The sequence below is a fragment of the Grus americana genome, chromosome 4 (genome assembly GCF_028858705.1).
Source record: "Grus americana isolate bGruAme1 chromosome 4, bGruAme1.mat, whole genome shotgun sequence".
In the NCBI taxonomy this organism is placed as follows: domain Eukaryota; kingdom Metazoa; phylum Chordata; class Aves; order Gruiformes; family Gruidae; genus Grus; species Grus americana.
In genome coordinates, this window is record NC_072855.1 from 45,457,724 (window position 1) to 45,474,768 (window position 17,045).

General features: G+C 37.4%; 1 protein-coding gene across 9 annotated transcripts in view; it reads right to left on the reverse strand.

Moving 5' to 3' along the window:
* RAPGEF2 (Rap guanine nucleotide exchange factor 2) overlaps positions 1 to 17,045 on the reverse strand; it is a 192,404-nt gene that overhangs the window by 12,282 nt on the left and 163,077 nt on the right. For 8 of the 9 annotated variants that reach the window (XM_054823761.1, XM_054823758.1, XM_054823757.1 and 5 more), the window contains 9 exons: positions 16,341 to 16,587; positions 11,735 to 11,892; positions 6,944 to 7,184; positions 6,312 to 6,695; positions 4,446 to 4,657; positions 4,235 to 4,358; positions 3,585 to 3,608; positions 2,308 to 2,531; positions 1,267 to 1,455 (listed from right to left, as the gene is read on the reverse strand). In XM_054823761.1, the coding sequence (XP_054679736.1) occupies positions 1,267 to 1,455; positions 2,308 to 2,531; positions 3,585 to 3,608; positions 4,235 to 4,358; positions 4,446 to 4,657; positions 6,312 to 6,695; positions 6,944 to 7,184; positions 11,735 to 11,892; positions 16,341 to 16,587 (1,803 nt within the window). The remainder of the gene's footprint in view (positions 1 to 1,266; positions 1,456 to 2,307; positions 2,532 to 3,584; positions 3,609 to 4,234; positions 4,359 to 4,445; positions 4,658 to 6,311; positions 6,696 to 6,943; positions 7,185 to 11,734; positions 11,893 to 16,340; positions 16,588 to 17,045) is intronic. The other variant, XM_054823760.1, reaches the window with a different exon arrangement.

Below are 17,045 nucleotides of genomic sequence, written 5' to 3' on the forward strand. Positions count from 1 at the left end.
CACAAGTAAAACTAATAAAAAGTGAAATCAGAATTAAGCGCTTGTGAAATTACCATCATGCAATAGGGAGGGCCAGTTATGCTACATACACTTATTAGGAATACTACGTACTTTAAGTGATATACAAGAAGTTCTTTAATAATGCATTGTCCTGGTTTCAGCTGGGATAAAGTTAATTTTCTTTCTAGTAGCTGGTATAGTGCTGTGGTTTGGATTTAGTGTGAGAATACTGTTGATAACACACTGAAGTTTTCAGTTGTTGCCAGGCAGTTGCAGTCCCTACACTCAGTGAAGGACTTTTCAGGTTCCCAGCCCTGCCAGGTGCAGCAGAAGCTGGGAGAGCACAGCCAGGACAGCTGGCCCAGCCTGGCCAGAGGGATATTCCATACCATAGCATGTCATGCTCCTTACATAAACAGGGGAAGAGAGCTGGGACCGCTGCTCAGAAACAGACTGGGCATCGGGTTGTGTTTCGATGGGTGGCGAGCAATTGCATTTGTGCATCACTTGTTTTATGTTTATCATCATCATCGTCATCATCTTCCTTTGTTATCCTATTAAACTGTCTTTATCTTAACCCACAAGTTTTTGTCCATTCTCCTCCCCATCCCACTGTGGGTGGAGAGGGCAAGTGGCTGTGTGGTGTTTAGTTGCCAGCTGCAGTTAAACCATGACACGCATATATGTTATGTACACATGCTGGGAAGCAGATCTGGAAATCAGATTAGAAGAAATTCCTATAGTTTGATGTCTTTCTGAGGCATACACAGGCAGCAACTACTGAACAACAATAAAAAAGCACTAGAGAGCAGAAGCCAAAGGGACAACAGTCAACGTGAAACTTCAGGCATACATTTCCAACAGGACTACCAGCTTCAGCAGGCCCGAATTTCACATTAAATGTTCAACTTTTGAAAAAACACCAAAACTTCTGAGGCATCTCAGATGGGTCACTCAAAAACTCCAAGTCACTAATCCCTTTGGAAAAGTTAAGCCAATATCCCAGGGCAGATAGTCAGAAATGCGCATTCTTTCCACCTGCTAGTGACAGGTAAATACTTATACTGATAAAATTGGCAGGATGCTCTCCTAGATTTCTTTCTTTCCATTTCTCAAGAAAAGAATTATGCATACACGTGCATGAACTGGCATAGCCTGCATATAATACTACCAGAAATAAACGTCTGAATCTTACTTGATTAAAAATGCCTCCTTGCCATAACAAGCAAACTTGTATTAAATCGAACACTTCATCGTTCCACTTACCGAACGGTGGTAGGTCTTTGACCGGCACTTTCTTGCGAGAGGGATAAAGAGATACGGCAGGGACCTGCAACGCTTGGTTTACTTTATGTTGCTGCTGCTGCTGCTGCGCTTTCTGCTGGATGCCTGCCCGAGGAGCCACCGGTGACGTTTCGGATTTGCCAGATCGCTTGTCTCCTGTATTCTTTGGCACTTTGCAAGAAATGGAAGAAAGCACAGAATGACTACTAGCTAAAAATATTGTGGGAGTTTTAACCTGAACAGTGCAAATCCCTCCAATTAATAATTAAAAGGTGCTCAAATACTTGTATAATTAATGCAGTAGGATACCTTTAGAGAGAAAAGATGAAGAGGAAAAGAGGGGGAGATTTAACTCCATTTAAAATATGTACCTTATCAAAGAACATTTACTCTCTTTCTCAGAAAAACCCCTCTCATAAATGACTATTATTATAGTTATCAAAAAGATGACCAGAAGTTAGAGTGGGCTATCATAAGGACTACAACTGGTTTAGAATGGATAGTTACTATTTTTTGCTACCCTGAAGGAAGGGAAGGGCATAAGATACTGCATTCCCTCAAATCAAAATGAAACCCATATCCAGCATAAGGTTCCGCCCTGCTGCAGCCAGGTACAGCCCTCCAGGTGTCTCTGAAATGCCTGGACATAAGGAAATCCCCTTTTCCCTCTCCAGGCCAACGTATCCGGGATGACCAACCCTATTCACACCAGTCTGACTACATCAGAACTGTAGAGAAACTTTTGGCTCCTCTATACCCTTTGTATGGACAAATTTGAAGAAGCTTTATGCACTTCAGCATGACATCATCTGAAAGCCCTATCTCCTACATAAATGCTACGTCTCTGTCTTGTTAATCTGCAAGATGATTTCCTTAAGATTCACAGATGTTCAGTACTGGGAAATGACTAGACACATCATTTTCCACCTCCTTGTCTAGCTACTGATCCCAATTACTTCCTCAGAGAAGAAACAGGTATATTTAACAGTTTCTTTGAAATCCATAACAAACGACAATGCTCACGTGTGTTGGTGGCTGGCTCGCACTGCAGAGACAAGGTCTGGAGACTCTCTTCATCCATTTCCAGATCCAAGTTTGAGAGATACTGCTTCACTTTCCGTGCCATCTGAGCATCTTCATACAGTTTTTTGGCATTAAGGAAGGAGCTGCGACGGACTCGCTTTTTATGACCCCCCGTTTGCGCGACATCCAGCACGGCTGCATTTGTACTGCCCTGGCTGAGAGACCTGGAGCGAAGCGGGGGCAGGATGGGAGAAAAAAGGGGAAATGTATGAGTTAGACCAACACAGTATCACTTGATAGACATGAAACGTGCAAAAGATTGCATGAATGTCAGTCTACAGTCAAAGCTTACATGCCTCATTCCAGTAAGTCAAACAGCTATAACAGATAGAAAGATAAGGGTCAGGAAATCTTTTTACTTGGTTACAGGCACTATTTTAATTACACAAATATTTTAACCTATTCTGCTCCAACTAGGCAATATCACTTCACACATCTAGAAAAGCATTCAGCTAGCTCTCTTATGTAAGCCAGCTACGGAGAAGACTGGAGCATTAGGAAAAGCTCATGCAGTAAGGCAATGCTGACAGAAGACTATAGTTGAGGTTCAAATTTAAATACATATACAGAGGGCATTTTAAAAGCTCTCCAAATACTTTTTACATCAGACTGTCTACAAAATGTACAGCTCAGTTTTACAGAATAGAACTTGCTTGTAACTTGCTAGGTTGAAGACAGCTTTTTGTTAAATAAAATGATCAACTAGTTCATGATGAAATAAATTTCATGCACATTTCAATGTATGTATGTCTATATGAAAGCTACGCATTGTTCCTGAATTGTTAAGAGTAAAAATGATGGTTGAATTGTAATATGAAAATAAGTTAGTTTAGCAGATACTGTAAGTTTTAATTTTTGTATTTGATTGTGATAATTGCTTATTAGGCATAAGAAAGGTAACAGCAATTTTCAGGTGTTGCAACCTTGCCATTTTACAATTTCTCTTTTACTGAAAGTCACTTCTTTTGGCAATTCAAATTGGAGGTGTGGGAGAAGAACACCCCACTCCTATCTACGACGACTTATAAATAATTTATGACTTTTGTGTTTTAACCTCAAAAGCAAAAGCACTCCTGGATTAAAATGTATTGTCAGTAAAAAGGGGTTAACAAAAGAAAAAATGTCAAAGCATCAGAAAATTAAAGATAGTGAGTAGGAAACAATGCAAATGGTAAGGGAAGAATGAATGTCTGTGTGTGTTGTCTCCAACCACTTACCCCAAACTCCTCCATTTCTTCTTCCTGCAAGTGAGAGCCAGGAAGAGTAAAGCATGGGTTTTAGAAGAGACAGAGAAAGATCACAAGCTCAGAAAGAAAAAGACCAGACCTCAGGACAAGCAGTTCTGGAAGCCCATAAACATTAAAAAGAGCCTTGACTCAGGCATACAGTCAGATATTACAAATTCTTCTAGCTCAAATTAAGAAAAAGAGTATGCAATAAGCTGGCCTAAAATGAAGCCAAAGAGCATTCACTCCACGTTTTCTAACACTACTAGCTGACACTGTTTCAGATACATTCCCACTTCTACTAAATCAAAATGATAAGGCTGGCACACATAAATTTTTCAAACACACACACACATGTGTGTTCAAGACAGTATCTCCCCCTCTCTACCACTGATGGAATCTCATTTTCATGAAGTAACTGGCAGCTAAGAAATAATATAAAACAATTTAATATATATTCATAAACACAAAATGTAATGATTTCTCCAGTTTTAGAACACCACATAATTTTAGTAAATTGTTAACAACAAACAAAACACTCATACTATTCTGATACAACAAGGGGCACTTGAAAAGTGCCTCTTGTTGACTCCTAACCTTCTCTCAGCTGGGAAAAGCTTTGCCTAATCCAACACACTTACCTTGTCCTAAACATTAAAGCAGGATCCATATTCACAGATGCCATGCGACCAACATGGCGTATCTCCTTCGCAATCATCCTCAGCTTCTCAAAATTGACCAAGCCCTCCACTTTTGAATCATTTCCTACAATCAACAATTAATAACATCAGTTATTAGGTAGCAAAGTTAGTTTTCCTTAGCTGGTAAAAGATGACGTACTTCTGCTTTTACCTTCGTGAAGGAATGTAAGGTCTTTTTTGATAACAGGAAACAGGGGGATAATAGGGGGCTGTAGGTTTTGGCTGTTAAGGACATTACGATATTTTGCCATATTCCTAGATGGATCAAACAAGTCCTGTAGATCTTGAAACAGTTTTTCATACTTGCTTGGAAGCTTTTCCCAAGTAGTTCGGAGCCTTGCAACCGGTGCCAAATTCAGGCCACTTGAAACAAACAAAAAAAGTGCAAAAAAAGTTCAAGAACAACAGAAAGAAACAAAAAAATCCTTGAAAAGGCCATGTTAAATTTTGTATGGGAGAAATACCATCTAGCCAGAATAGCGTAGCACAATAATGTCAATAAAGTAACACAAGTGAAAACTTCCTTTTGTTCGTGTGTATTACAGAAGAATTACGATCATTTCTATATAAAAATTGTAAAAACTGAAGATATCTGCATGATGCAATCATAAGCAGATAAAAATTATACTTAGATGAGTAATTAAACCTTATAGAGAGTATGTACTTATTACTTTGGAACAGTGTCTGGATTTGACAACAATATCATAATCTAGGAGTAACTCAGGATCACTGCTTATTTCCAGATTTCCATACTGGAGGAAAAACCATCTTCCACCTGCATAATGTTTAGGTGGTGACCGCACAGTGACCCACCTTCTTCCTGCAACAATGCATCTGACTTTGTTGTGTCCAAATCAAATTACTGCAACAGACTCTATATATCTGAGGCTATTCTGAAGCTGTAGCTGGTACAAAACCCAAGGGTTTTATCCCTTACTGACATTGGCAAAGTGAGTATCTTACACAGTGGCCAGCTTTTCTTGCAATTCCTTTCTACCTGTTGGAAACTTCGGTATCTAGAATCTTTCCTTCATTCAAGTTTTTGCTAGCAGGCAGGCTGCTTTTATTTCTCATAGAGGCCAGTTGAAATAGCTGAGCTAAATCTCTAGATATTTATGTCTCAGAGATGCTGACTGATTATCAACATGGATCCTTAACTTTGGAGTTTGCCACTGGTTTTGAAAACCATTCAAATGCGATCTTCAGAAAAAACGTCACAGTCAATCTGTTGATTGAATGTGACACGGGCTTTTGCCAGAGACAGTGATAAAATTATCATTTAAATGCAACTTACTCAAGCTTTTTCATAACAGGCAATATTTAGGGATTTTTATTTTATTTTATTTTTTTAGGTCTTTCTGCCTAACTTGGGAGGCTCTAAAGGAAATGTGAATGTTTTAAAAATGTGTATAAACACACACATTAGAGTTTCCCCTCATCCTTTTCATTGCTAAACTAAGAAAGGTTTTCTGTCTGAGATTTTCAGTACATTCTTTATTCTTATTAAAAGATCTTTAGTTACAGCTTATTATATGGCATTATAGTCTCCTACTGACTATTATCAGAGTTCCATTCAAGAAACTGCTGATGCAAAGAAAACCAAAGGCAACATAGCATGGCTCGATGAATTCAAGATACTGGGAACTATGTATAAAATGATGAGCTCCCTTTGGGAAATTAACCCATTTTTTTATGACAATGTTATAATTTTTCTTCATATAACGGCTGTTTCTTTTGGTCTTTGTTTTTAAATAAGTGTAGTAGTTTCTCTAGTGCCACGTTCACAGATGACTCTTGCCTCATTGTCTTTAGCAATAAGTACATAATAGTAGCATTCCAGATAATATTTCAGCAAATATTTCAATGTCAAGTTCAGAATTCTGGAAAACACCCTTATCGAATTGTCAAGTGTACATGCTAGCAGTATTAACTGATTTACTCTGTTTCATACATATTTTTATGACATAAAGTGAGACTTTGCTTCTTACACAGAATTAAAATTATTAAGGGGCAATACCTAATGATGGCAAACATCGAGTTGAAGTTCTTGCATTCTCTGCAGTGTAGTGCTATCTTAATGAAATGCTTAATGATCTTCATCCTTTTCAGCTGGTTGGTTTCTCTTAGAATCTCAGAAGCTACCCAGAATGTTTCTTGATTTATCACCTCTTCAAATTTTTTTAGATTAGTGCAACCTGTTTTTGATTTAAGCTTAAACAAGTCATCTATGTATTCTGTGGGTTCAATATTACGGAATAGCTCAAAGTTTCTCATGGAGAGTTGGGTAGCCACCTCAACAGTACTGAGCTGTAGTAGGGAAATTTGACTCTCCCTTAGTAACTCTTGAGCATCTTCATCTGAACAAAGAGTTTCCGTTTCCATGTTGTTCTTCAGGTAGTACCTTTAAAAACAAAATTCAAAGACACTTGATACAAGATACTCAAACAGTAGTGAAAGTTACAGTAATAATTCAGTTGGAATCACAGAATAAATGGAATTTCAACCGGCTTAGATATTCATTAGAGGTTACATAAGGAGCAATTTCTTCTAAAGAAACACAACATTAATAATTAAATAATGCTCCTATTAACAGGATTTTGACTTAATAAACTGGCATCATCAGCTTTAGCTCACAATCTCCAATCTCACCTGCCACTCAGCTGTATCCTGTCAGCAAGCTTGGATAGCTGATCAGGAAGCCTCCTTTGCTTGATTACACCCTCAGGTGTGACAGAGACTTCACATAGTGAATATGCATCAGGGGTTGCAGTGAGAGCAAATTCCCTGATGGCCTGGATGACCACTTCCTTTGCTGTTGTGTCCTTACTGATCATGATGTAGCGACTTTGCTGATCTGCCTTGAAAACCCTCAGGACTTGATCTGGTAAGTCTAGAAAAAAAATACATGCAATTTAGGTATGGAATTTAGTAAAGCAGAAGAAAAATCAATGGTATAAGAACAAGCAACAATATCATTGAGCCTAATCACTAATACTATCAGTTTTTACTTCAATATCATTTTCACCTCTCTTCTTCTTATAAAACAGCTGTTTGTTTGTGGGGTTTTTTTTGAATTAATGAAAGACTAGTTCTATGAACAACGAGGAAAAGAAGCCACAAAAATATGTTCAATTTCCAAAGTCTGGACAGGCAAACCAATGAGTAGTCTGATTTTCACAGATGTTGAGTCCTGGTAAATTCCATTTAAGTCTGAGAAAATTCAGGGACACTCAGCAACACTATCCTATACACTAACATAGAAGACATTTAAGCAAATTAGGTGATAGGAGTGTCAGTCCTCCTAATGATGCTTTTAAGAAAATAGACTCATTTACCTATGCCTGACACTCAAGCATAGTGCCACACACAAAGTCAAGACTTGTACATCTAAGTAACTAGGAAGATGTACGTATAATGGCCAGCATGCATGTATACACAAATAAACTGCACTAGTATTAATGCATCCAGGTACTTAACTATCAAGTAATAGACTGAAAGCTTGCTCTTTATTCTTTGTGCCAATGTTTTAGTAATTAAGAACAAAACCCGCCAAAGACAGAAAAACACAAATATTCAAGTTCTAAATATACTATTGTTTCAAGTGACTGATGACAGAAAACTTACAGTGAATACCTACAAGATGGCTATTTTTAGGAAACCTAGACAATTACCAGCTTAACTCCAAATGTTGCATTTGATTTTTCCGTAAGCTTATTAATGGATTGAAATCTAGACCCATTAATCAACTGAAGCTTCTTGATTATTATCATTACATTATAAAAAGAAAACAAAGAGCTAAAATTGTACAGCTATCCATCACTGGATTTTTTAACATAAGGTACTTTTAACTGACAAGATAAAGTACTTTCAATGTATTTAATTTAATTTCTTCCCTCTGTTACAAATAACCTTTTCTAGTTTTGCGTGGCATGACATTTGGTCATCTATTCTTTCTTTAATGAATACTTCTCTAAAAATATTTTTTTTTTAAGATCATAAAGGTCACGTGAACAAAAAACCAGATAATAATAGAAAGCCTGCTGAATCTAGAGCCAAAATAATGATTATTATTAAAACCAAAGATACTGAAAAAATAGCTGCCAGGTGAGAACATTCATTTTGATACAATTGCAATCTTTTTTGACAAAAGCTGAGTGTGTATAACGTATTCAAGTTACTACAGAAAGATCTAGTCAGCAACAGAAATCTGGTGACAAAATAACAAAAATTAACATCTTGCCACTACTGCTGCATGTCTCCAAAAAAATCTTTTGGAAAGCATTAAGATAAATGTCTCTGATATGAGTTGATTTACATGCTACAAAGGCTGTTCAGGCTTAAATATATTACTTTACAGATTTCATGCAACTAAGCCCATAACTTTTAAGCTCACAGTAGTATTTTTGCAACTTGAGAAGCACTAGTACTGAAACACATTAGAATTGAGTGATGACATCATCATTTACACATAACGGGCTTCAGTATAGGCCAGTTTTTAGCCATTTCCAAGTACTTGAGGCAAATGTACAAATACCTTATAACTAGCAAGCCATTTGTGCCTTTTCTCACCAATTCTATATTGGCCCATCTTCCTTCAGTAATTAGTTGAAGAGGGATCCGGAGCAGTACTTGAAATAGTTTCTACATTTTATGACATCTTGAGGAAGACAGATGCTGACGACACAGCCGTTCAGAGCTGTTATTAAAAACCAGAACACGCTCTAGATCTTGTTGCCTCTTGCTCTTACAGAAGTACTTGCCACTCAAAGAAATGCTATGAAGATGGGAAGCTACTGTAAACAATACCAAGGTGGGAACTCGCTTAATACTCCCAAGAAACAAGCGTTTTGTGCAAGGAGAAAATAACCTGCTCTGTTGGATCACTGAAGTCAATATGAAGAAATACAGAGAACGGCAAATAGAAAAGTATCATCTCTGCACCGCATTTTACCATCCAATTGCTCAGGCTGCATACCTATCAGAGCTGGTAGCAAAAGCACTGCACAGAATACAGAGAAGTCTGCCAGCAATTGAAATGATTACAGCTAAAGCAACGGTAGCAAGTAACGCAGCACAAGAATTTTTAAATAAAACAGCTCTTGAAGAGAATTGCAACCGGCCCCCTTCACTCCTTTCCACAAAAGTAAACTGGAGTGGCAGGCTGAAGAAAGCAATGCTATATGATAGGAATCTAGTCCCTTAGAAAGCTTGTGTGGGGAAAAAAAGGTACCAGTGACTGGCAGCTGATCATTACTGTATCATTTTGACTTTGAATCGAATAGCAAAAACAGCACAAGGGAAGAGAAATCAAAGTGCTATTGACTATTTGAACATTTAAAAATAAACATTAAAAAGTATATTTGAAAAAGCCTGAGCAAATCAGAAGAGAAACTAAAATGACTCCTTGCAGATTTCAAGCCTAAAAAAAAAATAAAAGTATGTTCTCATTTTCTGCTCAAAGCCTACCCTTCCAAAACAACAAGTTGTTTTATTTTCTATCCTGAGGAATATTCCCCAAAGCCTCAAAGGATGGCTGTTCTACCACTTTTCTCTTTCTTCTCCAGTGCATTCAATTTCTTGCAAGCTGCCTCCATCTCCATCTTTAATTTAGACCAAGGTAATAAAAGAAATTAAAATTGCAGGCTTTAATTTTTTCCCAGACTTAAAGTATATAGAGGTATAATTCAATTCTTCTATCTACAATGCAACCATTCCTAAAGCCCTTAAGGTATGTGCTTTTTATTTCAGTTACCCTTTCTCCTCCTTCCCACACAGGGAAAAATTACACCTGCAAATTACTTTTAAAATATCTAATATGTGGACATTTAGGCAAATTTTAAGAAAATAAAAAAGTTTTTTTTTTTTTTAAATGAGAAAGCACTAATTACTTAATACATTTTCTACAAAGATAATGGAAAAGCTGCTATAACACTGAAGCAATGGCATTAGATCATTATTTATCTCATTTTCTCAAAGCAAAAGGCAAACAGTAGAACATTATGAATTTATTAAACTTCTCTGAACTCCATCTGTGATGGAAGGATCTTCAGACCTGTAATGGCTTTCCTTCTCAATTAGTGGAGTTTGTTTGAGCTGTGTGAGACAGCGATGCCCGCAACTCTGGAAGTTAGCCAGTTGCTGTGCTCGTCATTAGGGGCACATTAATTACCTAGAACCGTCTGGTCTAGGTAAATGGCAAGCTGGAGAATGGAATATTCACCCATTTATAGATAAAGTGCTGATGAAAAGTTACACTCTTATTGATAAAGACTATCTTCAAAGTGTTGGACACTAGTCATTAGGTAAAATAGAAAAAAATACCATATCTTCCCACTCAGGAGCAATCTTAGACATCGGGACAAAAATCACACACCACCTTCTTGTAGTCTTCTCTAGCCCTAAAAAGCCTAAGACGAAGTGATGCTCAGCATCACAGTTTCAAGTGCAGTGATTGCACCAACTTGGACAGTACGTAGGCTGATGTTTAAGCACTGTCCCTTTAGGTAAGGTTTGAAATCCCTCAGGCTTAGGAGAGCACTGAATTTTTGGTTCTACTTTCGAGAAATACTCTAAAAATTAGACTAAAATAACCAAGTGTCTGCACAGCTACCACCACCACATCCTCCTCCAGCAGTTATGTTTTAATAGCAAAGATTTGGATACTTAACTCAGAGAAGGTTTCCCGCTAAGAATTTTCCTACAGCCAGATAAGAGCCCAAATCCCAGCCCCGCCAGGAGCTCTGGCTAAACCCTTCTCATAAGATAAGGCTCTCAAGTTTCTTATATTCTCCCCCTTTTTCCTCCCTCACTCGCCACTATGCTTTGCTCCTCTCTGCTAAATGTGTTCATTTTTAAAAGTATTTCAGAATGGGACTTGAAATCACTTTATATACAAAGAATTCAGCATACAGTCATAGGGCAGGGTGACTAACAGGCAACTTTGAAACTCTGTCCTTTACAGATGTAGTACAAGACGATACAAGCCTGTTCAGAAAAAGACTGAAACACGTGTCCTGTGTCCCAGTCCGATGCCCTTTCGCTTTACTGTAAGCTAATGATCTACTGTGCTATTTGAAAATAGCAAGTCTTTACAAGACTGACCTATCAGGGCAAATTATAAAATACCAAGCAAAATCAGTTTTTACTGGCCAAGAGCATTCAATCAGTAAGACGCACTCTGTATACAACATATGTGAAAAATAGATATCCAATACATTTGGGTAAAGTGTATTGGAGCAAATGTAATAAATCCTAGTGTATTAATATTTGGCTAATCTGTGGATGACAGCATACAGTTAATAAAAACTCACATGCATCTTCAGACAAGTCCAGAAAAAAGAAGGAAAAAAAAAAGCGAGAAAAAAAGAGAGAGCGAGAAAAAAAAAAGAGATCAATGAAAGGAAATTATAAGGTAAAGAACAAGAAAAAAAGGAGCCTTACCTGGAGTAGTATTGAAGTCTAAGATGCGGTGATGAGACTGCAGTAGATCAGGATTACTGGATGACAGGGTTCCGCTGACAGGTAAAGCAGGAGGAATGTGCTTCGTTTGCCTCAGTCCCACAATGCTGTCATCCTGAGACTGGCCAATTCCAATGTCACTGTGTCCCGAAAGAAATAAAATCAGGATTTACAGACATCCAGAGCTTGGGCTATACTAGAGGGATGCAGAGACTTATATATCGCTACATTTTCACACTTTCAATCATTAGTACAGTAATCACTATTTAGAAGTTAAAGTTCTCCAGACAACAACACTTGCTGTCTAGCTTTGTCAACAGCACCCAAATGTCCACTCAAAGTGATTAGGTCTGCTGCTCACACTGCTGGAAGGTCCTCGTGTTCACCACTAAGCTCTGAGGAGCTGCTAGGCTTGTTATTTTTTGATGATTTCGCACAGTGGCCAAAATCTGTATTCAAAAGCTGGTACATACCTCATCATTCTTGCATCACTCCATTACCTGAATTTTGATTAATACCACTGTGCCCTCAGTGCTGTTTCATAAGACCTGAATTGCACAGATCTTTCATGCCATCACAGATTTGGAACTGCACTTTGGGACATATCATAACCACTACTAAGACCTTTCAACAGACAGATAAGATTGTTGACATCATCCATTTTCCTACCCTCTATCACCTTCTCTGAGTTTCTCTTCACTGAATGTGACTGAAGGGATGCCAACTAACTCGGAAGCCTAAGGTAAGCATCCGCACTTGGGTGCTATCGGTATCCCCTCTAAAGTGCCTGACAGCTGTAAATAACGTTTTCTGTGATAAAGGTGAAGGATCTCGTCTTTTAAATTGTGAAAGGCAGGGTATCTAAGGAGGTCAGTAGTGCTAGATGGATCAGAGACAGAGCTATCATGATATGATAGAAGGCCTATTTTTTGCTCATTGTTTTGAGTTCATAACCAGCAAGTGAAGCAGGACAAAGTTGGAGCTAGCCATTGAACTTTTCTATATTAGGTGCAAATCCTTAATAAAATACTCTGAGGGTGTAAAACGTTGAATGGCAGCCATTGTAGAAAATGAAATTAATTAAAAATTTAGCCACTATAGACAGAGTCTTTTTAAAAGGATAACACATCTAAATCTGTATCTACACATGTAAATAAAGCATAAACCAGAACTTAGATTTCATTGCAAACTGCTGCAACTCTTAAAAAGTCAAGCTACTAAATTAAATGATGCAACACAAATGACCATTTGTACCCTAATTTTGGGCACATAAGCTTTTGCCTAGTGTTCTATCCATCCTCAGAAAACCTAAACAGAAGTAATTAAGGGCCTGATAATTATCCCTGTTGAGCTGTTACAGCACAAGCATCCTTTTGTGCTTACCAATGAATTACTTTACCCGGTACATTCTTGTACCACTTCTTTAAGTGCTATGAATTGAACAGCACTCTGGGCAGCAAGGACAGTATCTCTGGGCATTGAAGACACAATTTTAACTACATGGACACAGCAACTGCTTTTTTGGAAGGCAATGCAACTCAAAAAAGGTTGGAGGGGTATCTTTGTATGATGTGTTTGGGTTTTCTCATCGTTTTGTTTTTAAAAAATAAGGTAACTCAGTATTACAAAAATATTTTCCGAAGTGTAAACCCCAAGCCATGAGAGTGACAGAAATACCCAAGTCCACTGTAAAAAAAGTTCTTGGATTCTCTCTCAATCCAAGAGAGAATTAAGCTGAATCTGAACATCTGTATTTTTGTACTTGCACATAAAGCCCAAAATACTGTGACAAGCAGTGATGATCAACTCTGCACACAGCACTTTTATGCTAAGCCACGAGCAAGTCTTTCACTACAGCTAAAAGCATTCCCAGCAATCCACGTCTTGTCTTTCAAGTAGGAACCACCCCCAAACACACAAGCAAAACCACGTAAACAAAAAACCCCAAAGCCCCAGAACCCCAAAATGCTTTCTAGTGTTACTAAAGAACTATATAGTATATTTCATAAATGTGCCAACACCAGTACTTTCTCTAAATTCAAACCAAATGAAGACAATGTGACCCTTCCCTTTATATTAATAGTTTCACTTGCATTATATATTCTTCTTGGGGTTTGTCAGTGTTATATAATCTTATACCTGTCCTGTGCGTCATGACCAAAGCAGCTTCAGTAAAGTGGATCAACTGACAAATGTTAGGTTTTTTAAAAAATAAAAGCAATGTTTCTAAAATTCGTCTCGATTCTAAGTATTCATATACTAAATTGGAATGTATTTACCTCACGGTCAGTTTACTCTATTTTTAAAACTTAAATCAGAATCTGAGAGACTCCTAACTTATGCAAACAAGAAACGAACCCCAGAAATTTCAGTTACAAATAGCAACACTAGAAAACTCCAGGTCCTATGAAGATCAACTGCCCCTGCTGTTAGGTAAAATACTTTAGTGAAAGGAGATTCTGGTTTTAAAGGAAAGGCATTTCTATTGTTTTCTGTATGCATTTGCCATGCAGGGAGATAGCATTAACTAAGAAATAACTTTCCTGCTGAATGACAAACAGGGTGGAAGGGATAACGGAATAGCGGAGCTGTCTGAATGCTTCTTCCTTCCAAACACAGCAAACTGTGCATCCCACCGCAGGGCTGCAAATAGAGAGGAGAGAGGGGGGCTGCTTCTTTGTCTGGGATGCTGCACTATGGACCAGGCAGAACTTTTCTAGAAGTGGAGGTGGGGGTTGTGTTTAATCCCTGTTTGGAGCAACTGAGCCTATAGATCACAAAACCACCCTGGATTAGAAGTAAGCAAAGAGCTTGAGTGGAGGCTGTAGCCAGCAGCACACTTCAAGAGATGCCTCATAGCTGGCTGAGAGAGGGAGAATTCCCAGTAGAAGCAGAGGAAATGGTGCTGTTTGCTCTGACCGGGAAGTTACCTGACATTACTGGACTAAAAAGCAAGACTGAAGGAAGGCATTATCTCTGATTTAATGTCTCATGAAGCAGACAGGCTCTCTTTAAGAGTGACCTCATTCTAGTTTAAAGATTGGTTTTATCTGGATACATTCTGGAGGCATGGGAGAGCTCTGCAGTATTCACGTTCAAAAAAAGGTGGACAGTTTCACCTTATAAGCTAGCTGACTCATGAAATCTTCAAATATCTACTTTAACAACTAAATCAGCTTTTTCATCCCTCCTTATTTTGAGTATTTAAAAACACATGAAAATAGGTTAAGTGCCTTAATATATGCAATACCATTGATTATTAGGAAAAACGAGATAGAAGTTGCTACACAATAAGGGGGGAAAAAAGCATGAACAGGAAAGTCTACAGCTACACATCTATGCAGAAACCGTGCAGACACAAACAACGTCAACAGGCTTTGCAGACAAATTGCTATATATAACATATGAAGTAAAGCTAGCAAAAGGAAAAGAAAATAGGTCAAGTGTACTGTTTTTCTGAGTCTTACCCAAAGAGGTCCCTGCACAGAAAAAGTGCAAAAATGAAAGGAATCAAAGACAAAAAAAAAATTATGCAAAAGCTGTGAACAATGGTGAACAATGCGAAAAATCATGCCTAAGTATACATGGCTCAGCAGAGGAACAATCATACAAGACCAGTGAAATAAAAGAAAACATTCTGAAGACAAACAAGAGGATTTACAGATTCTCCTCTAGTGAATGTATCTGTGTCAGTTTAAGAAATATCCATTATTTGGATATAACAATTTATATTCTTTTAACCTTTACATTACCAACATTCTATTTTTAATGTTTCAGAATAGTATTCATTTAGTAGGGAATACCTAAAGTAATAGCAGGAAAAAATCCTAGATTTTCAACACAAATGTCTCTTTAATGACTTTACATAGAATAGATTTCTTCCTCAATGGGACACAGAAAAGAAAAATGCAAAAGAAAACACTGATTACACATCAACTACCCTCTACAATTAATTTTTCCCTGTCAATGCCATCTGTCTTGGCCAAGAACCAGATTCCCATAAAATCATATAAAACTCATTCTTCTATTGTTTCCAACAATCCTTATCAGAACTCTCTTTCTAAAATGCGTTCATAGAATAAAAGATATCATATACCATATTTAGCTTTCATTAAAAACATACTTAATTCTATCAAAGAACCCAAGTTAAAATTTTAACCTCAGTCTCCCTTACAGCAGGACATGGAAATTCTTATAGACGACTGGAATGGGGACAAACTGAAATTGTTGCTCCTATCAACCATTTGCAAGCAAACCTGCTTGCAGAGTTATTCTGAAATTAATTGCCTGGGATGCTTCCAGTTAACAGTCCTCTTAAAAGAAAACAGTAAATGACATGAAAAAGTATTTGTGCCATCAGTCTATCTAGAAGAGGTAAAATACATCCATATTGACGTCAGGAACTGCATTGTTAGTAGTCTATGATAATTCAAATATTCAGACTAGTATTTTCTAGTATATTTTTCCAGATATAAGTGTGGTTTGCATTAATAAGTAAAAAAAGTATCATGACAAATTATAAGTATCAAGAGAAATTATTGCAAGTTAACACAAAGTAAATATTTAAGAGGAAATAAAAAAAACTCACTTGTATGGTTTCTGAGGCAGAATACTGATTCGAGTCTTGTCAAGTATCTTCTTTAATTTATTTCTTCCCCCAACTGTGTTGGCTTTACTTTTCTTATTTACTTTTTCTAATCCTATTACCTGCTCCACATCAACAGCAAGGTCTGGGATGGAATAACGACTCGCCTTTTTAATATCACCAATTTTAGGCAGGTGGGGAGCACCATTTCTTTTTTCCTCTGACAACCGTGTTAACAGTTCTTTAAAAACTGCACAAGACAGGAAAAGGGAGGAAAGAAAAAGAACAAAAATGTAAAAGAAAGCTCTGTGCATCAGACCAGTTTAATATTAATCATTACATAAACTGATTAGGATATTCTGTCAATTCAAGTATTAAATGAATTTAGATATAAGACTTAAAAAAATTAAAATTTTTAAAAGGACATTCATTTTCTGTAGCATGAATCAGAAAATCAGTAAATTGGCCCAGCTCAGAATAGAAGTACACTGGATGACCACATGGTTGCACGGATGGTGTCAAGAGAAGGACTTTGACTTTTCAACCCAAAGACACAGGCTTCTGCGGAATAATAGCATGCATAAAAAGAGCACACTAGACAAAAATGAGATAGGAAAACTAATAACTGAGAAAGAAGGTTTTAAACAGATAGCCAGCAACAAAAGCTCTCAGATGGACAAGAAATTATTAGCAACAGGATCAAAAAAA